At 43.3% G+C, this 20,872-nt stretch overlaps 1 protein-coding gene across 32 annotated transcripts in view; it reads right to left on the reverse strand.

The window, feature by feature from the left end:
- SUSD1 (sushi domain containing 1) overlaps positions 1 to 20,872 on the reverse strand; it is a 165,543-nt gene that overhangs the window by 32,237 nt on the left and 112,434 nt on the right. For 7 of the 32 annotated variants that reach the window (XR_007401005.1, XR_007401007.1, XR_007401006.1 and 4 more), the window contains 4 exons: positions 18,980 to 19,054; positions 18,084 to 18,180; positions 14,064 to 14,246; positions 7,553 to 7,591 (listed from right to left, as the gene is read on the reverse strand). Coding sequence is in view for 16 of the 32 variants with exons in the window: in XM_049091897.1 (XP_048947854.1) it covers positions 7,553 to 7,591; positions 14,064 to 14,246; positions 18,084 to 18,180; positions 18,980 to 19,054 (394 nt within the window). In the remaining 16 variants the exon portion in view is untranslated. Of the gene's footprint in view, positions 1 to 3,038; positions 3,176 to 5,129; positions 5,599 to 7,552; positions 7,593 to 13,987; positions 14,247 to 14,414; positions 14,690 to 15,240; positions 15,279 to 18,083; positions 18,181 to 18,979; positions 19,055 to 20,872 lie in introns of those variants that run through there. The other 25 variants (XR_007401010.1, XR_007401008.1, XM_049091902.1 and 22 more) reach the window with 20 other exon arrangements.

A 20,872-nucleotide genomic window follows, 5' to 3' on the forward strand; every position in this document is an offset into this window, starting at 1 on the left:
GAATAAATAAATAAAATCTTTTTTAAAAAAATTAAAAATAAATAAGTTCCAATTAAATTAAAAATTCAGTTTCTCAATCATACCAGTTCAAGTGCTCGATTTCAAATCCACATTTCAAATGCCCAGTAGCCACATGTGGCTTGTTGCTACCATTCTGGACAACACAGCTTTAAAATCTTTCCATCGTTGCATAAAGTTGTATTGATTGGCACTGCTCCATCTCCACGACGGGGGTAAGTGCAGTTTGGTTCTATTCTCTAACAGGGTAGCTGGCACCAGCAAAAGCAGCCATGGAATACAGTTCTTGCTAAAAACCTCTGCAAAACCCATTACCTCAGAAAGTGTTGTCAAGAGACTTTCTAGAAAAAACATGGCTTGTATTGTTTGGCTACCTTTAGTAACCAGAAGAAAGAAGCCACACTACAAGATGGAAGGAGGAGCTGTGGGTAAACTAGAAATTAGCAGAGAAAAAAAATTAGAGGAGTGACTTAAATTACTGGATATTAAAACAGTGCAGAATCAGCATAGGGATGAATACATGGGAACAAAATAGCATAGGAACAAACCCATGTATATCAAATAACTTCCAAGCTTAAATATCGAAGTCAGGTGGTCCAAGTCTGTATTTGAACACCCTGACTGTGGACTCTGGACAAGTGATTCAGCCATTCTGTGCCTCAGTTTCCTCATTGAGGACTGATTTAGCAACATGGGAATGATAATAATAGTCCCCACTTTATAGGGTTATTGTGAGAAATAAATGAGGTAAGTTGTGTCAGGACTGTGCCCAGGACACAGCAGGCAGCTGGCAAGTGCTGGCTATGTATGGTTCATTATTGTTGCTTTGCTACTGCTTCAAGTCATTAGGAGAAATGATATATTTTTCATAATTCATGTTGAGAAAACTGACCATTTAGAATAAAGTGATGTTGACCATTAGAGCTTAAACTGTATATGCCAAAATAAAATCCAGACAGATTAAATTGAAACCTAAAAGAATTAGATCAAAGGGTAAGTGAATACTTATCTAAAATATTTATCTCAAACAGGTAAGAACTGCCTTAAGCATATTTATTAATGCAGAAACCATGATGCTCACCGCTGGGATCTGCTGCTGCTTCTACCACAGAGCCACCTCTTAAAAGATCTTGCCTGGCCTTGACCTCAAGTTATCCTCAACTACGCTTTGCAAACTCTATCTTCCTCACCCAAAGTTCCATGTTCTTTGCTCCTCTCTGGTCTACTTAGGTTTGCTCTTCAAGATTTCTTAAAGATCAGCTGCTGCGGCTCACCATCTCATTTGCAAATTGTATGAAGCTGCTAGAATGTGCTGCATCTGGGTCAAAAGGCTTTAATTTATGTGAAGCAGTGAGCTCTTCTCCTGCTTTTAAATGTCCCCTCACAAACAGGACAGAGGCAAAGTAGGAGTTGATAGACTTGACTTTCTCTTGACCACCCACCAGCAGAACATCATTTACCCTAAGCAACAGGCCCACCCAGCTATTCCTTACTCTGGATGTAAATATTGGAAAATCATCTTTTTTTTTTTTTAATTATTCTGCAAAACATGACTTGGGTTTTGGCTCCAGGCATGGTTCTTGCTGGTACATGTCTCTTGGTCTACCTTGTGTATGTACTCTGTGAAAATCTGAGTCCATCCAACCCAGAGCACTCACAGTGTAGCCGCACAAGATTTCTGTAGGGACTTTCCCAATTAATTCCTCGCTGAGAAAATTTACAGCTGGCTAATTCGAATTACATTTTTTAGAGCTTTGCCGTCTTCTGGTTTCCTTCCCTTTCACGGTTTTATGCTATAAAATCATGCTTCCTTTTCCCCCGAATTACTTGTAGAATATTCTTTCGGAAACTGGAGTGAATCATGTGTTATAGCACAGATTTGCAGTGACTCATTCTTGGAGAGAGTAAAACCATTAGGTTAAAATACTGTCATTCTCTTCAGGGTGGCTCCCTGAGGAGGTAGAGTGCTCAGGAGGCGTGACAGGGCTTCTGTGGGCGTATCTTTTAACTCTTCCACTAATGCAAATATCACAGGTGCTGAAGAACAAGTTAGAAAGACTCTATGCCTACTCTCAAGCTCTGTAACAGCTTGAGGACTTCCTGTGGCTGTGGACATTTTTTCATGAATTTACACGAGCAAGGGCACTTCCTGAAAGCAACAAGTCCACTTTCCAAAAGGTACACAAAATTACCACTGTGACTTCTACTTAGTGTGTTAAACTCCTCTCTGCTATTTTAGGGTCTCCTTATTTGAATCCCATGCAGAGGACAAAGGAGATCAAAGTAGATTAATTTAGAGATAAGTATCACCTGATGAATCGGCAACACTTTTGAACTCATTTTCTATTGCAGCTTAACAAATCACCATAAACTTAGCAGCCAGCCCCCATTCATAGCTCGCGGTTCTGGGAACCAGAAGTTCAGGTGCATTGTGACTGGGTCCTCTGCTCAGTGTCTTCTAAGGCTGAAATCAATGTGTCAGGTGGGCTGTATTTCCCTCTGGAGCCTCTGGGGAAGAATCTGCTTCCAAGTTCATAGCACTTGTAGGACTAAGGTTCCCATATACTTACTGGCTGTCAGCCACTGGCCACCCACATTGCTGCCATGTGGTTCCTTCCATCTCCAAAGGCAGCAGGAGAAACCCTGATTGATGTCAGATCCATCTCTCCCTTTGAATCTCCAATCTCCCATTTCTGACTTCTAGATCCAGAGTTAAAGGGTTCATGTGAAGGTCAGGTGCATCTGGATAATCTCCCTATTCGGGACCTTAATTACATCTTCAAATCCTTTCTCAGCAACACTCAGAATAGCCTTTGATTGAGTAACTGAGAGATGGTGCGTGTACACCAGGAATCTGTGAGGCTGTATAATAACTCTGCCAACCGCAGTGAGGAAGGTGGAAGGTATGCCTGTGCGTGTTTGTGTGTATACATACATCTGCACCGCATATACAAACACATATGTACACACTAGGCTTATATATTGATGTAAATCTTCTCTGGCTTAAGTATTGTACCTACTGTGCTATGCTTTTCATCAGGCTCTACTGCTGGTTGACCGTAATCATCTAACACAATTCACTAAATTCTGATGAGGCACCAATGTGTACCAGGCACTGCTCCAGTTCTTCAAATGCTCTTCCCCAGGGGTATGAAATCTAGTAAGAAAAGACAAATGCACCAGTTGCTCTAAAGTGTGGCAGATATCTTTAAAAGGGAGGGGGGGAATCCCTGGGTGGCTCAGCAGTTTAGTGCCTGCCGTCAGCCCAGGGCGTGATCCTGGAGTCTCAGGATCTAGTCCCACATTGGGCTCCCTGCATGGAGCCTGCTTCTCCCTCTGCCTGTGTCTCTGCCTGTGTGTGTGTGTGTGTGTGTGTGTGTGTGTGTGTGTCTCATGAATAAATAAATGAAATCTTAAAAAAAAAAAAAAGTGTGGCAGAAAGCCTATGTGGAGGGAGCGGGGAGGGAGCAAGGGGGATGGGGAGAGAGGGAGATGGGGGGGAGAGAGGTAGGTCCTACCCCATTGAGGAAATAAAGCTTCAGGAAGGACATAGCATTTGATTGTAATCTTGACGAACAGATGGGATTGTAGTAAGCTAATAAACAGAGATTACAGGAAGGTTATAGGGCAATCCAGGTGGAAATAAGCAAGTAATCATATGAGTAAAGACATTAAGGAAAGTAGGCAAGGGCCTAGCCAGAGAAGAGCTAGTACATCACTGCAAACGGAGAAGGAGAGAGGTCACTAGAAGGGTATGCCACTGTCAAACTGATGTCTTGGAAATCAGTCTAAAACATAATAGAGAACTCTGGAAGGGGAAATAGTCAAATCGGCACTGCAGTTTAGAAATATGAGTCAGGAGTGTAGGCTGGAGTGAAGAAGGAACCCCTGAACACCATGGTGGGCGAGGAAAGAGGCTTTGCCAGTTGTCTATGCTGCAGATATAAAGGCCTATGCTGGGGGAATAGGGGGTGTGGTGAACCCAGACATGAGATGGGCATACCCTACGTATAAAATGTGGGCTGAAAGGCAAAGGGGAGTGGTCACTAATGACTCAGGGGTTACTCCTATCACTCAAGAATGTTCTATGAATACCGTTTGTGAACATCTCACATATATCAGATGACTTGTTTTGTGACTCAAGAAATCAAAGAGTCAGTACTTTGTGGCTGGAAGGGATCTGAGAGATCTCGGTAAGAGGAAATTGAGAACCAGCCAAGTTAAATATAATTTCAAAGACACTCGGCTGATTAGTAGCAAGGCTCAAGCAAGGAAGCCCAGGCCTCTGCATTTCCCCCTCAAACCAACTGCTGGTTCCCTGGTAATCATCACAAAACTCTTTTAGGGGTGATCTGCATAAGGTAAATAGCATACTTTGTCACTGGGCAAAGGTCAGAATGGGGCTATTGATTGGCACAGATGAACTAGAACAAGTTCAGGACTAATCTGGATCCTAGCTCTCTCCAAATTACTTTCTGAGATGGCAGTCGTCCACATTTTTGCAAAAGGAGACTATCAGAGGTACTTTACACAGGTCAAGTTTATACACAGATTCAGAATTGCCTTCAGCATTTCAATATAACAGTGGGTTCTTCTATTATCACTAGAGCCTTCTAATAGTTTTATTTTCAAGGTTTGAACTCTCTTTCAACACTGATTCTTAAGTTGAGGGGGGTAAAAAAGGTACTACCAAACCACTTAGATATTTCCAAAGCGAAATCCTTCCTGTGAGCTTAATCACAGTAGAATGACTATAGTCAGCTCCTTGGCCATTTCTGCCACCCAGTTTGAGTGTCTGCTAACCATATCAAACAGCTGCTGAAGGCTGTGGATTCTGGGAGCTTCTGTGCTTGTCCAGGATGATTGCACATCTCCATTCTTTTGATAAAGCACCTATTTTCTTTGTGTGAACTGCATTCGCACCCCCAGAGCCTCAGGGAATGGACTGGCTGAAAAACTTCCATTTGTTGGAGCATGTGGTTATTTCTTGTGGCCTTCACTGAAATTCTAGGACAGGAAGCTTAGCCTATCTACACGCATTAGTGTAACAGCACCCATCTCTGTGAAGGGAGACTCACTAATTATGCTAAGTAAAATAAGTCAGAGACAAATACTATATGATCCCATTTATATGTGGAATCTACAAAGGCTAAACTCATTGAAATAGAAGACTGGTAGTTGCCAGAGTCTGGGGTTGGGGGGTAGGGAGAAATGGGGAGGTGTTGGCCAAAGGGCACAAACTTCCAGCTATAAAATGAGTAAGTACCAGGCACCTAATGATGTACAACATGGTAACTATAATGAATACTGTATTATATGCTTGAAAGTTGCTAGGAGAGTAAATCTTAAATGTTCACACATACACGAATATATACACATGGTAATTATGTGGGCAATGGGGATCATTTTGCAATAGAGATCCAATCATCACATTGTACACCTTAAACTCAATGCTTCATAAATTATATCTCAAGAAAGTGGAGGGGTGTGGGGGAGACCCTTGCTGCCTGGCAAACACAATCCAAGATGGCAGATGGTCAGGTAATGTGCTTTGCCCAGGAGAAAGGCCATGTCCTCTTGCTCTCGTTGAAGTAGGTGTGAATAGAGATAAAAAAGATGGGAAATAACATTAGAAGATAAGCAGACAAATGAAGGAAGCCTAATTCTCCAGGTCCCTCCCAATCATTTCCTGTTAAGCACCTTCTACTGACAAGGTACCAGATCCCCCATTGTAAAGTGCCCCTAGCTGGAATCCTTCTGGAAGCAGGGTTATATGGGCACTTCCTTACCACCCCAGCCTATTGTTTCACGCTGCTCTGAGGTAAGGGGCAGGATGTAAGGGGTTAAACTGATACTCCAAGCTAAGAGCAAAATTCCTCAGGCTGTTGCTAGGACTCCTAGACCACAAAGAAAAGGTCCAGATTCAAAGGTCATAAACTTGACAAGGTTTCTGGTATTAGCTACAAACTAATGGAATTCCTGGGAATCAAATCCACTGGCTGGCTGCCTGTTGGTTTAAAGAGATGTACTGCCAGGGAAATCCCACGTCTGGCAAACACTGAGCTGCGATTGCTCAATCCCCGAGGCCAGTCTCCCACCTGGACAGCTGCCTGCGCGAGGAAGGCATGTGAAGCTATACAGCCCTCGGTAGAGCTCCTTCCTGCTGCATCTTATGTACAAACAGCTCTGGAGGAAACGGACGAGGGTACTTTCCCATCAGGCAGAACCAGGAAAAGACTGAGGCGGCCCAACTAAGTGACCATGTGAGTCCCTCTGCTGCCAGGCCAAGGGAAGCTTGCTTTTCCCATCCAGCAGGATGTGGTCATTGTCATGGGCCCCCTGTCCATGGCACAGCACTTTATCTTTTCTTCCTTTCTAAATGAAAGTGCTTACTGAGCTTACCCAGGCTCCCCTTTCATGTTAAATGCTGTGGTTTGAAGATGCTTACGTACATTCTGCATTCAGTCACAGACTGCTAAGGGACCATGAGAAGTCCACCTGGATTTGATCAAGAGGCATGGACCGTCCCCAGGGAGCCTGGTCTTGGAGCTGGATGCAATAACAGACCCACCCTCGAGCTGTCTTCCACTCGAGCTCCACTTTTGGTTGTATAGAGTATTATTCTTCCATAATGGAGGGTGTTTTTCTTAAAAGTACACATGGGGCGCCTGGGTGGTGTAGTTGGGCATCTGACTCTTGGTTTCGGCTGGGGTCGTGATCTTGGGGTCAGGGGATCGAGCCCCACGTCAGGCTCTCAGCTCAGTGTGGAGTCTGCTTAGGACTCTCTCTCCCTCTGCCCCCCCACTCTCTCTTGTTCTCTTCCCTCTCCCTAAAATAAATAAATAAAATCTTTTAAAAAAAAAGTGTACGTGTATGTGTGCGTACATGCAAAGCAGCTAAATGGCCAAAATGCTGCAGCTCTTTGTACTGATCTGCCAACATGTTTTTCTGTGCCTCTTTTCCTGATGGGGATCAGGTCTGCCTCTCAGTGCAATCCTGGTGTGGCTATCAATGACACTGATCTACCCCCAACCAACCATATGAGTAAGCCCCAAATCCCAGGGGCTTAGCGCATAGCGCATAGCGCATAGTTCCCTAGGAGGAGCACTAGTCATCCCATAGCCAGTCCCTTAATCTAGGAGAAAAGATCCTTTCCCGGAACTGAAAAACCTTCTGTTCCCACTGAAGTTGCTAAACTGCACAGCTGGTGCCCAGCCCTCTCCATCACATGGCTTATTATAGAAGAAAATGAAGCCAACTCAGAAACAGAGAGCAGAGACAAAGACAGACTGTCCCTCTCATGGAGTCAAGTCCCAAGTGTCAGTTCCTGGAATCCTCGTGATGCCCCTTTGGGTCGAGGTCCATAAGCTCCCCACCCCATCCTTTGCAGCTGTGGCTTTTTGCTTAAACTAGTATGAGATGGGTTTCTGTCCCCTGTGGCAATTTTAAAAGAAATCTCATCAATATAAACTTGATGCTGCAGACTGGAGAGGAGAAAGGAGGACCGGAGGCTTAGGCAGAAAATGGTTTTTACCTTTCACTTGAGCCCAAACTGCACAGGAGCATCTTCTCACCTATAAAGAGAAATGCAGCAACACATTTAATGAGGCAGCACATAACATCAATTTAAAGAATACATTTTGGCCCAAAAAGTTTAGTGGGTTATTTTTTCTTCTTAATCTGGATTAAAATATCCTCATCTAGCTTGAACATCTAATAATTTAGCCATATGATCACTAAGTATTTGAGGGACTGGCATGGAACCCTAGGGATCAGTTCTGTGGCTTCTCAATAGATCTCAAAAAGCATGCCCTATGGGTAAACAACAGAAATGGCAATGAGTTTCATTCTCCTTCCCAGCTCTGAGCAACTGGCACCAACTGCTGAAAAAGATTCTGAGGTCCCATCCATGTGACAGTGATAGGACAGTGACAGTGATACATGGGACAGGCAAGACTATGAGAACTCTTGGTAAGTAATAACACCTCACCGGTCTAGATGATACTTATCTGACCAAGACCCACAAACACACTGGAATGAGATACCTTCTCTTCTCTTCCAGTTATTACATGCATATTTGTCTGTTAGGAATACTGGGATTACTCAGCAAAATGTTCCCCAGAGGAAACTAAATAGCAGGGGTTAGAGAAAGATTCCTCCAACTTCAAAAGGAGATTCTCTTTCAAGTGACAAAATGGGTAGTCTGGTTTTATTGAAAAATTTAAATATATATATATATATATATATATATATATATATATATATATTTGCACTGAAAAATGCTGGTGAATGCTTGAAATGGCCCTAAGTTCTTGAATGTGACTAAACTTTGCATTGATGCTAAGTGTATCAAGGGCATCGAGTGGAAAATCATATTCAAGAATAACCAGTGAAAGGGACCTCAAGTAGTAAGGCAGGTACTAGGGAATTGAGTGTATTAAAGGAGAGAAATGGGCCAAGGGAAGAAGGGAGCTCATTAAAATAGAGTGTCATGGCCAGATTTACAATTTATAAACTTCATTCTGGCAGTTGTTTGGAGCAAAGAGACAGGAAGATGAATTAGAAAATTGATGTTCAGGGGCGCCTGGGAGGCTGAGTGGGTTAAGCATCTGCCTTTGGCTCAGGTCATGACCCCAGGGTCCTGGGATCGAGCTCCACATTGAGCTCCCTGCTCTGCGTGGAGTCGCCTTCTGCCCTTCCCCGCTGCTGTGCTCTCTCTCTCTCTCTCTCTCTCTCTCTCTCAAATAAATAAAATCTTTAAAAAAGGGAAAAAAAGACAATTGGTGTTTAGGCAAGAGATGCCAAAGGCTAAACATTGTTAAGGGAGCAGAGGAAAGGATGATTTTATACAGCTTTAATGTGAAAGAATTGACAGAATTTGATGATGTACTAGACAAAAAGATAAAGAGGGAGAAGACAAGAATTATTCCTTGATTTCTGTCTTAGCAAATGGGAGCATGGTGATGCTATTTACTGGAACGGATACACAGAAGGAAAAACAAACTGGAAGAACTGGAAAACAAACTTCCTGGTGTCAAATTTTACTGCACAGCTTCAGTAATCGAAACAATGTGGTGCTGGCATAGAGACAGATATATAGACCAATACAGTAGAATAGAGAGCCCAGAGATTAAACTCTTGCATATATGTCAAATAATTTTTGACAGGGGTCACCAAGAACATTCAATGGGTAAAGAAAATCTTTTCAATAAATGATGCCAGGAAAACTAGATATTCACATGCAAAAGAATGAAGTGGGACCCCGACCTAACACCACATACAAAAATTAACTCAGAATGGATCATCCAAATGTAGGACCCAGAAAAAAAGAAAACATAGAGAGTAAGCTTCAGCAAATTGGATTTAGCAATGATTTCTTGGATATGACATCAAAGGCATAGACAGCAAAAGAAAAAATGGACAAACTGGACTTCCTCAAAATTAAGAACTTTTGAGGATGTGAAGAAAAAAGAACCCTCGTGCACTGTTAGTGGGATGCAAACTGGTGCAGCCACTGTGGAAAACAGTATGGAGGGTCCTCAAAAAATTAAAAATAGAACTAACCAGGATCCAATAATGCCACTACTGGGTGCTTACCCAAAGAAGAGATACATGCACCCCTATGTTTACTGCAGCATTATTTTCAATAGCCAAGATACGGAATCAAGGGTCCATGGAGAGATGAATGGATAGAGAAGATAGAGAAGATGTGATACACACACACAAAAATGGAATATCACTCAGCCATAAAAAAGAATGACATCGTGCCACTGCAACAACATGGATGGAACTAGAGGGTATAACGCTAAGTGAAGTAAGTCAGCCAGAGAAAGACAAATACCATATGACTTCACTCATATGTGGAATTTAGAAACAAAACAAATTATAAATAGAGACAAACAAAAAACCAGATTCCTAAATATAGAGAACAAATTGGTGGTTGCCAGAGGGGAGCTGGGTGGGAGATGGGCGAAATAAATGAAGGCGATTAAAGGGACATGTATCACAATGAGCACTGAGTAATACATAGAATTGTTAAATCACTCTATTGTACACATATAACATTGTATATTAATTATACTGGAGTTAAAAACAAAGAAAGATGGAATGTTAAAAAAATTAACTTTTGTACATCAAAGGACACTTAATGACAGAGCAAAAAAGGCAACTCATGGAATGAAAATATTTGCACATTGCAAATCTCATAAAGCATTAATATCCAGAATATATACAGAACTCCTAATACCCAACAACAAAGAAATAAATAACTCAATTCAAAACTGGGCAAAGGACTTGAATCACCATTTCCCCAAAGAGGACACACAAGTTGTCAAAAGCATATGAAAAGATGCTCAACATCGCTAATCATTAGAGAAATGGAAGCCAAAACCACAATGAGATTCCATCTCACATCCATTAGGGAGGGCCATTACCAACACAGAAAACAGCAGGTCTTGGGGAGGATGTGGAGAAAATGGAACCTTTGTGCACTGTCAGTGAGAATGTAATATGGTGCTGCCACTGTGGAAAATAGTGTTATAGTTCTTCAAAAAAATACAAAGAGAATTAACATATGATCCAACAATTCCAACTCTTGGTAAATGCCCCCAAAGAACTGCGAGCAGGGACTCAAAGAAATATTTATACACCCATGTTCATAGCAGTCTTATTCAGAATAGCCCAAAGATGAAAGCAACCCAAGTGTCCATCCACAGATAAATGGCTAAACAAAATGTGGTGCTTACATACAATGGAATATGCCAAAAGGAAGAAATTCTGACACAATGCTACACCATGAGTGAACTTTAAGGATATGTGGCTAAGTGAAATAAGACAAATAATGTATGATTCTACTCAAATGAGGTACCAGGAGTGGTCAAATTCATAGAAACAGAAAGTAGCAGAGTAGTTGCCAGGGTTTGGGGAAGGCAGGAAGGAGAAAGTTTCTGTTTGATGGGGACAGTCTTTCAGTTTGGCAAGATGAAAAGAGCTCTGGAGACTGGATGCATAACAACTTAAGTGAACTTAATACTAATAAACTGTGCACTTAAAAATTATTTACGTGGTAAGTTTTGTTATATGTATTTTCCCACCATGAAAAAACAAATATTCAACATACACCACTACCAAATGTTCTGGAATTAAATGGTGGTAATGGTTTGTACCACCTTGTGAATACACTAAAGACCACTGAATTGTATGCTTTATTTTTTTTTTCACCATCTTAACTATTTTTACTTTTAAGAATTTCTTATTTGAGTATAGTTGACACATAATGTTGTATTTGTTTCAGGTGTACAGCTTAGTAATTTGACAAGTTTATAAGATGCCATGTTCGCCACCAATGTAACTATCATCTGTGCCATTACATCACTGTTACTGGGGCACCTGAGTGGCTCAGTGGTTGAGCGTCTGTCTTTGGCTCCAGTTGTGATCCTGGGGTCCTGGGATCGAGTCCTGAATCCCACATGGGGCTCCTCAGGGAGCCTGCTTCTACCTCTGCCTATGTCTCTGCTTCTGTCTCTCATGAATAAATAAAATCTTTAAAAATATATATATCACTATTACCATATCACTATGTTCCTTATGCTATAAATGATATACTTTAAATGGATGATTAATATGGTATGTGAATTATCTCTCCGTAAAGCTGTTTAAAAAAGAAAAATAAATAGTTCACTACTCATCTGAATAGGACTGTAACACTAACAGATTTGGAACCCCTTAGGAGAAGTAATTGCAATTCAAAAATGCAAGTCCCAATATAAATGTTTTCAAAACCCCTTCGTCTCCTTAACCATCCCAAAGCCCAAGCACGTGTTCTGCTAAGCTATATGAAAAAAGAGATATCAATGACATTACAGAAAAGTTCCCTATACTATAAACTAGGATTCTTATCCTAACCTCTCACTCCACTACCTGCGTTATGGCTTGAATGTCTGGGTCACCTAAAGTTCACAGCTTGAAGCCCTAGCCCCACAGATGGTGGTACTTGAGATTAGGGCCTTTGGAAAGTAATTAGGTTTAGATGAGGTCATGAAGGTGGGGACTCCATGATGGGATTAGTGTTCCGGTAAAATGAAAAAGACGGCCCAGGGCTAGATTGCATGCTTTCTACCAGGCGAGGACACAGCAAGAAGGCAGCTGTCTGAAAGCCAAGAGGAGGGCTCTTACCAAGGAACCAGGTCAGCTGGGACCTTAATCTTGGACTTCCCAATTTCCAAAGCTGTGAGAAATGCATTTCTGTGATTGAGACCACCCAGCCTACGGCATTGTATCATGGCAGCCCATGTGTACTAATGTTCCTCTTAGGCCAAAGTCTCAATCTGGGACAGCAGCTCTGTGAGCAGGCTCTAAACTGCAGTCACATGGTACTGCTAGTGCTATGTCTGTGGCGAGAAATGCCAAGGCAGGCTCTCCAGGTAATCTTCTAGCAAGGAGGCCTGTCTACATCATAAACACCTTTTAAACAAGTTCAGGGAAATATAGTCTGGGCTTTAGCCTGCCAATTCTTAATTCCTACATTATTGTCACAAAATGCTACCGAATCTCTTTGCCACTTGTACATACTCTTAAAAGTAACCACTGCTGGGGCACCTGGGTGGCTCAGTCGGTTGAGCATCTGCCTTCATTCAGCTCAGGTCATGATCCCGGGTTCTGGAACTGAGCCCCACGTCAGGCTCCCTGCTCAGTGGGGAGCCTGCTTCTCCCTCTCCCTGCCCTGCTCGTGTTTGTGCTCTCTTTCTGTCAAATAAATAAAATCTTAAGAGAAAAAAAGTAATCGCTGGTTTAATATCAAGCATGATAGAGGTACATTAGATTTGTGTCCTACTCAGAATTTAATAGAGTACATCTCAGTTTTAAATATGTGAGGCAGGCGCCTGGCTGGCTCAGTCAGTTAAGTATCTGACTCTTAATCTCAGTTCAGTCGGGTCTTGATCTTAGGGTTGTGAGGTCAAGCCCTGTGCTGGGCTCCTCACCCAGTGTGGAGCCCATGCTAAAAAAATAAACATAAATAAATAAATAAACAAGCAAGCAAATTTACACTAAAGATGGCTCAAATTCATCAGTCAAAAGATGTTTCTATTATTAGTAATATAATCTGGAGGCAGCCCGGGTGGCTCAGTGGTTTAGCACCGCCTTCAGCCCAGGGCCTGATCCTGGAGTCCCAGGATCGAGTCCCACGTCAGGCTCCCTGCATGGAGCCTGCTTCTCCCTCTGCTTGTGTCTCTGCCTCTCTCTCTTTCTCTTTCTCTCTCTCTCATGAATAAATAAATAAAATAAAATAAAAAGTTTTAAAAAAGTAATATAATCTGTTTCTAGTTTCCATTATCAATCCATATGAATTTATCTCATACTCTGAGTTCTCCTGGGGCAACCATCACAACGGTCCTTCCAGATCTTCCACCCATGACTCACTGATTCAGCTCTTGCCATTCTGCCTGTCCAGCTCACTATATCTATTTATTATGCAATGAATATATGTTCCTATGTCTCATGAAAGAACCACTGGGATAATGTAGGCTTTCTAAGGATCAGGAGAGGTGGGTGTGGCCGAGCAAGTCACAGAAGCAGAAAATAGGGCAGTGCTGACGTTCATCAGCCTCCCCTTCCTGCTTCTGAGAGAGTGAGGGGAGGCAGCATGCTGGCAGGAGTGACATCTAGACGTTCCTCTCCAACTCAGGCGTCAGCAGGGCAATAGGATGAGGGCGTTTGTGAAGCTTAAGAGGAAGAACCAACGCTAGGTCAGTCCAAGCACAGATCCAACCAAGTTCCATGGGAAGTTCAGACCATCAACCTCCTTAAAGGTCTCACCTGCCCAACATTTAGAAAGGCAATGGTGTGTGACACATTTTAGTGGTTAGCCCATGCAGTGTCCGTCTCAAATACCAGGAAAACAAATGTTCAAACATTTACATTTCACACGAAGAAGGAAATAGAGAATTCACGACTTCTTAAAGAAGAATACCTTATTCCATTCACTTGTGATTCGTAATATAATGCAGTAATCTTTCCCTTTTCTCAAAGGTGCGTTATAGTACTTCCCATAGTACAGCCTGTCTCCAATAGGTATCTCCATGGCATCATCTGGAACATCTTTGGGCAGTAGTTCTGCAGCCACATATCCCTCAGCATCAGAAGTGTTGCTAAAGAATGAGGTGGCCCCTTCAGAATCACAAAGAAATGTACTTTGGAGGGCCAAGGGAAGCACCAACACTTGATATGAACTAGAAAAAAGAAAAGAAAATGTCTATCAGACCCTTGCTTGGGAGATTCGTTCATTCAATTATTCATATTTACTGAGCACCTGCTATAAGATAAACACTTTTCTGGACACTGGAGATATATAACACTGGACAAGAAAAAGTCCTGCCCCCCCCCCCCAGGGGATTTACAGTCTGACAGCTCCAACAGCTTCTGGAACTCCAGTTTGGACCTACGGCGCTAATGCCCCATGACACGACGTGAGGGATCTCAACTTCCAGCTGCTGCGGATGCCAAGCAAATCCTCTTTAGCTGGGAGAAGTTGTTACACGTATGGCTGCCCTGGGTGTCCATGGCCTAAAGCCGAACTCATCACTGGTTTTCACGTGGGCGAATAAAGCCCAGCTGGGGAAAGGGTTTAGCAGTCACATGGAGGCTGCTGCTGAGAAGCATTAATGTCCTAAGTCTGAAAAAAAAAAAAAAAAAAAAAGGCTCCAATCACATGGTAACCTGAAACAGAACTCATGTGATCCCCCTCCAGTTCACACATCAAAGTTCATGTGAAATAAATGAGAAGCAAGGAGTGCCAAGTCACCATGCATTAATCCAGTCTGACGATATCCTAAAATAGCCAGGGGGGTAAAATGTCATGGGGATGAGGTGAAACTCTTGCCTAAATGTGGACGGAGAAGCACACCAGCCATCAAGTAGCCCTTTGTGCACGTGCTGGATTATTGTTTATCCTGCCAAATACAAAGCCTGGCAGTGAAAGGAGCTGTAAGAGCAAAAAACAAAAAACAACAAACAAACAAACAAACAAACAAAAACAACAACCCCCCCCACCCCCCCCACCCCCACCCCCCCGCAGAGGACCAACCATGCCTTCTTTTTCAACCCCTCCCTTCCATCCTTTCCCTCCTGCCTCTGGAACAGCACGTGTCTGAACATCTGCTTTCTCTATCAGGCTTGATAGCAGGGATTTAAGTGACTTACTCTTGTATCCTTGCAAATCCTTACCCAGTTCTCTGGCTGTGACGGCCTCCCCACTAATGTTTCTTGAGTTGACATTTCAGTGAAGAGGGAAAAACATGCATGCATCAGTATCAAATATGATTAGGGTAATTTCCAAACCAGGAGGCCACATAATCTATTTTACTAGTAAATATACACTTCCTGTTCCAGGTTCCGAATGCCCCATCTCCTGCTTCTTTTTTTTTTTTTTTTTTTTAAGATTTTATTTATTTATCCACAAGAGGCAGAGAGAGAGAGAGAGAGAGAGGCAGAGGAAGAAGCAGGCTCCATACAGAAGTCTGATGTGGGACTTGATCCCAGGTCTCCAGGATCACACCCCAGGCCAAAGGCAGCACTAAACCGCTGAGCCACTCAGGGTGCCCCCACCTCCTGCTTCCTAAAAGTCCACGAGTCACTAGGTGCAGAAAAGGGAGCCCCCACCACAGTAGGTATCAGACTTGGAAAGTCTCCATCCCAAACATCCTGTGTGTCCCCAGGGCCCTGGTTTCCACAAAGTCTGGCTCACTTTTGAGCAAAGAGCTTTCTACAAAAGGTACAAGGTAAAGCCTGCAGGTGGTGGTGAGCTGCCGCTGCTGCCACCAGGAGACATTTACTAAGCGTCCACTGCCTACAAGGGAACACCTGTGACAACACGCTTTCCTGGCGACTTGAGGACATCTCCGTGAATCATGGCTGCAGGGAAGAGAGTAAATGCTGTCCACAAGCTCCTCTTCAAAGCCATCTTGCCTTTCCACGTAGACGGTGGTGTTCCAGTGCAAGATCAAGGCCTAGCTTTGGTTCTGGACATTTAGGGGCACCATTCTTGGGGCATAAAGCAGTCTCCCCCAGTTAGCGTGATCATAATCACCTGAGTTGCTTGATAATTATACAGACTTCCAGCCCCCATCGCAGACCTACTGAACCAAAATCTCCAGGAGCTGAATTGAAGAATTTGTACCACTGATGAGGCACTCTGGATGATTTCTAGAAGTTGGCAAGTGTGGGAGACACTAGCATTAAGACAGCCCAGGATCAGGTTGCATCATTCACCCGAGATCACCAGGCTAAGGATGAGAGCTTTGGTTCCAGGGCCCCATCCCACCATGGGCCCCAAGCCACTGCCCCACCCCCAACAATGCAGCAACAAAGACTCAGGCCTGTCTTACACGGCAGCAAAGCTGCTCCCTCAGCTCAAACCAGGTAGTCAGGGAGAGGAAACTGCCCCGTGTGCCTGTTGGTAATTAACCCTGATGACGTTAGGGAAGCAGTTGTGGCTGTTTGGAACATGAGTGTTCTGGAAAGACTTCTCCCCTCTTTCTCACCGCCACCCTCCCTCGAATGACTCACAGATCTCCACTTCCTGTTTTGGAGGCACCAGAGGGCACATTAGCCACAAGGATAGATTGTCATTTGGCTTTTCTTTTTGCCTTACGTAATGATGTGGCCTAGATATCACATTTGCTCTTGCAAATTCTCTCGGGCGGTGATATCATACCTTCTGTTCTCCTCATAGCAACAGAATTACAGCACCTTCCAGTAACTGGTCAGGAATCCAGAAGCAGAACAATGTAGGCAATGTCCATGCCTGGAAAGACCTTTGAGAACTTACTGCACTTAAACTAATGGAAAGACAGGAAAAGCCTAAGTTTCATTATAAAGGGACACATAGGGATGCTTGGGTGGCTCGGATGGTTAAGTGTCTGACCCTGATCTTAGCTCAGGTCTTGATCTCACAGTCATAAGCTCAAGCCCCATGTTGGGCTCTATACAGGCATGGAGCCTACTTAAAAATTTTTTTAAAGGGGAGGGCAGGTGGGTAGGGACCCACAGATAATATAGCCAGACTTTCTTTTTTATAATTTTATAATATCTCACATTTATTTTCACCCTGAATGTACTGAAGGGTCATTAGACTGACAGGTCAAGAATGACGTAAGGCAATGAAGGAAGGTCAGGACAAGGAAGGCAAGGTTATTGTCGTGTCCTTGCTTTATTCCTGTGAGCAAGTTGCTTATCTCTCCAGGGAAACTTCCACGTTCCTTTCTAAAAAAGGGGGTAATTCTGCTTTCCTAATCCAAGCATGACCCTGTAAATAAAAATGCTTAAGGGAACACAGTGTAGTTCTTCAACTCAGGTGAATTAATTCCATCCTAACACTATCTGGAATCCCAGAAGCAGTCATTAACTACACAGTTTCTTGCCCATAGCTCAATATGTGATCAAATTAAGAGAATTATCCAAATGGCCCTTTTGGAAGCCACTACAGCCGCCCAAAGACCATCCTTAAAGAAAGAAAAAGATATTCTGCCTTTGGTAAATGAAATGATGTTTCCAATCCACCATCACTGAGAGATGTACATGAAGATGTTAGTGCAAAGGATGATACTTGACAAGTCACATGCAATCAACGCTTGTCTGGTGACCAAAGGAATAGATTTAATTTATTGAGCTAAGCTGCCTAAATGCTTGTCTTTACCCCTTAGAAGTCTCTCTATCATTTGGAAGGATGCTGGTTGGAATTAAAGGCCCAGTCTGAGGGCAGCCCAGATGGCTCAGCAATTTAGCGCTGCCTTCAGCCCAGGGCGTGATCTTGGAGACCCGGGATCGAGTCCCAGGTCGGGCTCCCTGCATGGAGCCTGCTTCTCCCTTTGCCTCTCTCTCTCTCTCTCTCTCTCTCTCTCTGTCTCTCTCTCTCCCCTCTGTGTCTCTCATGAATAAATAAATAAATAACATCTTAAAAAGAAAAAGGCGCAGCATCTAGGGAGAAGTCCCCTCCTCGATCAAACCAAAGTTCCCAAAACTCTCCATGAGGACCACTGGACATCCACAGAGAAGGGGCCACTACCCACCTGATAGGTCCATTCTTCTCCTTGGCCTTCCTCAGTCTCAGCCGTGGTAGAGGCCCTCCATGCACCGTGACAAAGTCTACTTCCGGAAGTGGAGGCTCTGAAAACAGGTTGAAAAGAGGAAAAGGGTGTGATTGGAAACAATGGAAGCATAATGAAAGTGATCCTCATGGGGCCATCGAGAGGAAGTGTTCGTGTAAGATGCGATGAGCATTTTCTGACTCTGCTACCACATGGATGAATTTTGAAAACATTACGCTAAGTGAAATAAGCCAGACTTAGAAGGACAAACATTGTATGACCCCTCTGATATGCAATATCTAGAATAGACAAATTCATGGAAACCGAAGTATGTTAGAGGTTTCTCAGGACTGAGGGGTGGGTAGGCAAGGGGGAGTTAGTTGCTTAATGATCAACAGAGTTTCTGTTTGGTGTGATGAAAAGTTTCCAGAAATAGACAGTGATGATGATTTAAAACATTGTGAATGGACTTCATGCCAATAAATTTGGTGCCAGGAAATGGTTAAAATGTACATTTTACGTTATATATTGGACCAAAATAAACTTTTTGTAAGAAAAGTAAGGGATGCCCCTATGCTGACAGAGGGTACACACAGCAAGCCTTACGGTTAACTTGCTGGACAGGTTCCTATTTGATGGGGAAGACCAGCATATCAGACTTCTAGATCCTTTCCCATCACAGACTGTTCTGTCCTCCTTTTGTTCTCCCCAACACCCAGGTCTCCCACATAGACTCTCCACTGGGAGGAGACTGGTTGACACCAAGTGTTCTAGTGCAACTTTGTATGAATGCAACTGGTAGTTACATTCATGGTATGAATGCACAGGCCGCCATTCTGGTTGGTGGGTAGCACAGCTCAGATGCACCAGGCACTAACCAAATGCACTAGCTGTGTCCTGCATGGGCCTCATCTCATATAATCTTCTCAATGTTGCTATCAAGTGAATGAGATCTACAGAGGGAGAAAGGAAGAGAAAAAGACAATATAATATGAATGCCCTCCCCTCGGGTATTATATAAGACTGATGAAACACTAAACTCTATCTCTGAAACTAATAATATACTATATGTTCATTGAATTTAAATAAAATAATAAATAAATAAATAAGTAAATAAATAAATAAATAAATAAGAATGCCCCCCCGACCCAACCCTAGCTTTGAAATCTGCTACAGCGAAATTAAGGACTAGGAGACCAAAAGAAACAGTACTTTAGCTTGTCGGGGGCACCTAGGTAGCTTAGTTGGTTAAGCATCTGCCTTTGGCTCAGGACATGATCCCATAAGTCCTGGGATGGAGCTCCACTTCAGGCTCCCTGCTCAGTAGGGAGCTTACTTCTCCCTCTCCCTCTGCCCCTCCCCCTGCTTGTGCTCTTCCTTCGCTCTCTCTCTCTCAAATAAATAAAAATGTTTTTTAAATTTTTGAAAAATAAGAAAATAGACTTGGGGTAGAAATTCCCAATCCAAATTATAATAAATAAAAACCTATACCTTCCTAGATAGTTTTTTTTGGGGAGGGGTTGGTGGGAGGAGGGACAGAGGGAGAAGGAAAGAGAAAATCTTAAGCAGGCTCCAGGCCCAGTACAGAGCCTGACGCAGGGCTCAATCTCACGACATGAGCTGAAATCAAAAGTCAGACACTTAACCGACTGGGCCACCCCTAATGGCCTAGTTTGTTTGTTTGTTTGTTTATTTATTTGCCTAGATAGTTTTTAAAGCACTATCGAATATGATGCTTGTCAGAGGGAAGGGCGGTAGGCAAAATAAGAGAAAGGGATTAAGAGCTAAATCTCATTACAAAATAAATAAGACACGGGGATATAACACACAGCATAGAGAATACAGTCAATAGTATTTTAACAACTCTGCATGGTGACAGATGGTAACTGGACTTATCGTGTGCCCATTTCATAATGTATATAAATATCAAATTATCGTCATATACCTAAAACTAATACAATTTGTATGTCAATTATTCTTCAATGAAAAAGCTCTATCGAATATGTTAATCATACATCACCAAGCAACAACATTTATTAGCCACCTTTATACACCATGTACCATGGCAGGCTGGGAGAAGCAGCCACAGAAGGCACAATTTCTGCTTTCCAGGAGTTCAAAGTCTCACAGTGGAGACGGTTTTATAAACACGTGGCGCTTAGAGTTATGATCAAGTTAAACACAGGGTGTCGTGGGAGCGCAGAGGAAGAACACCTGACCAAGGGCAGGGGCTGGTGAGACCATTGAATGCAGAGATACACGTATACAGGGCCCGGAGGTGGAGGGCCAGCAGAGACAGAACTGCAGCCATACCTGGCTGAAAGGTGAAGTCCCAGCCTGGGAGAGGCTCGCACCAAACTGGGAGGTGTGGGTACAGGTCAGATCAAACGTCCTGGAAATAAGTCATTTACAGATTCTCAGCTGACATGTATTGTAGAAATACAATTCAGACAGCTGGTTGGAGGACCGACTAAGAACAAGAGGACAGGTTGCCCAAAGTCTAGGTACCTGAGGTCTGAAGCAAGTGATGGCATTGAGAACGGAGCAGAGGTCGCCAGATGGGAGAGACACGTGGGGGGAGAGAGAACAGGATGTGGTGGCAGACAAAGAAGGGGGAAGAATCTGGGCTTTGGTGTTGGTGGCTCAGTCATGACGTCATTCATCAAGGTTTGGGGGAGAAGTTCAGAAGCAGCTCACTTCTAGGCCTGATTATGTTCGACGTGCTTGTGGAATTATCCGGCAGGCAGCAGGAGACGGGACCACGCAGGAGC

This window comes from Canis lupus, chromosome 11, assembly GCF_003254725.2.
Source record: "Canis lupus dingo isolate Sandy chromosome 11, ASM325472v2, whole genome shotgun sequence".
Taxonomy (NCBI): Eukaryota; Metazoa; Chordata; class Mammalia; order Carnivora; family Canidae; genus Canis; species Canis lupus.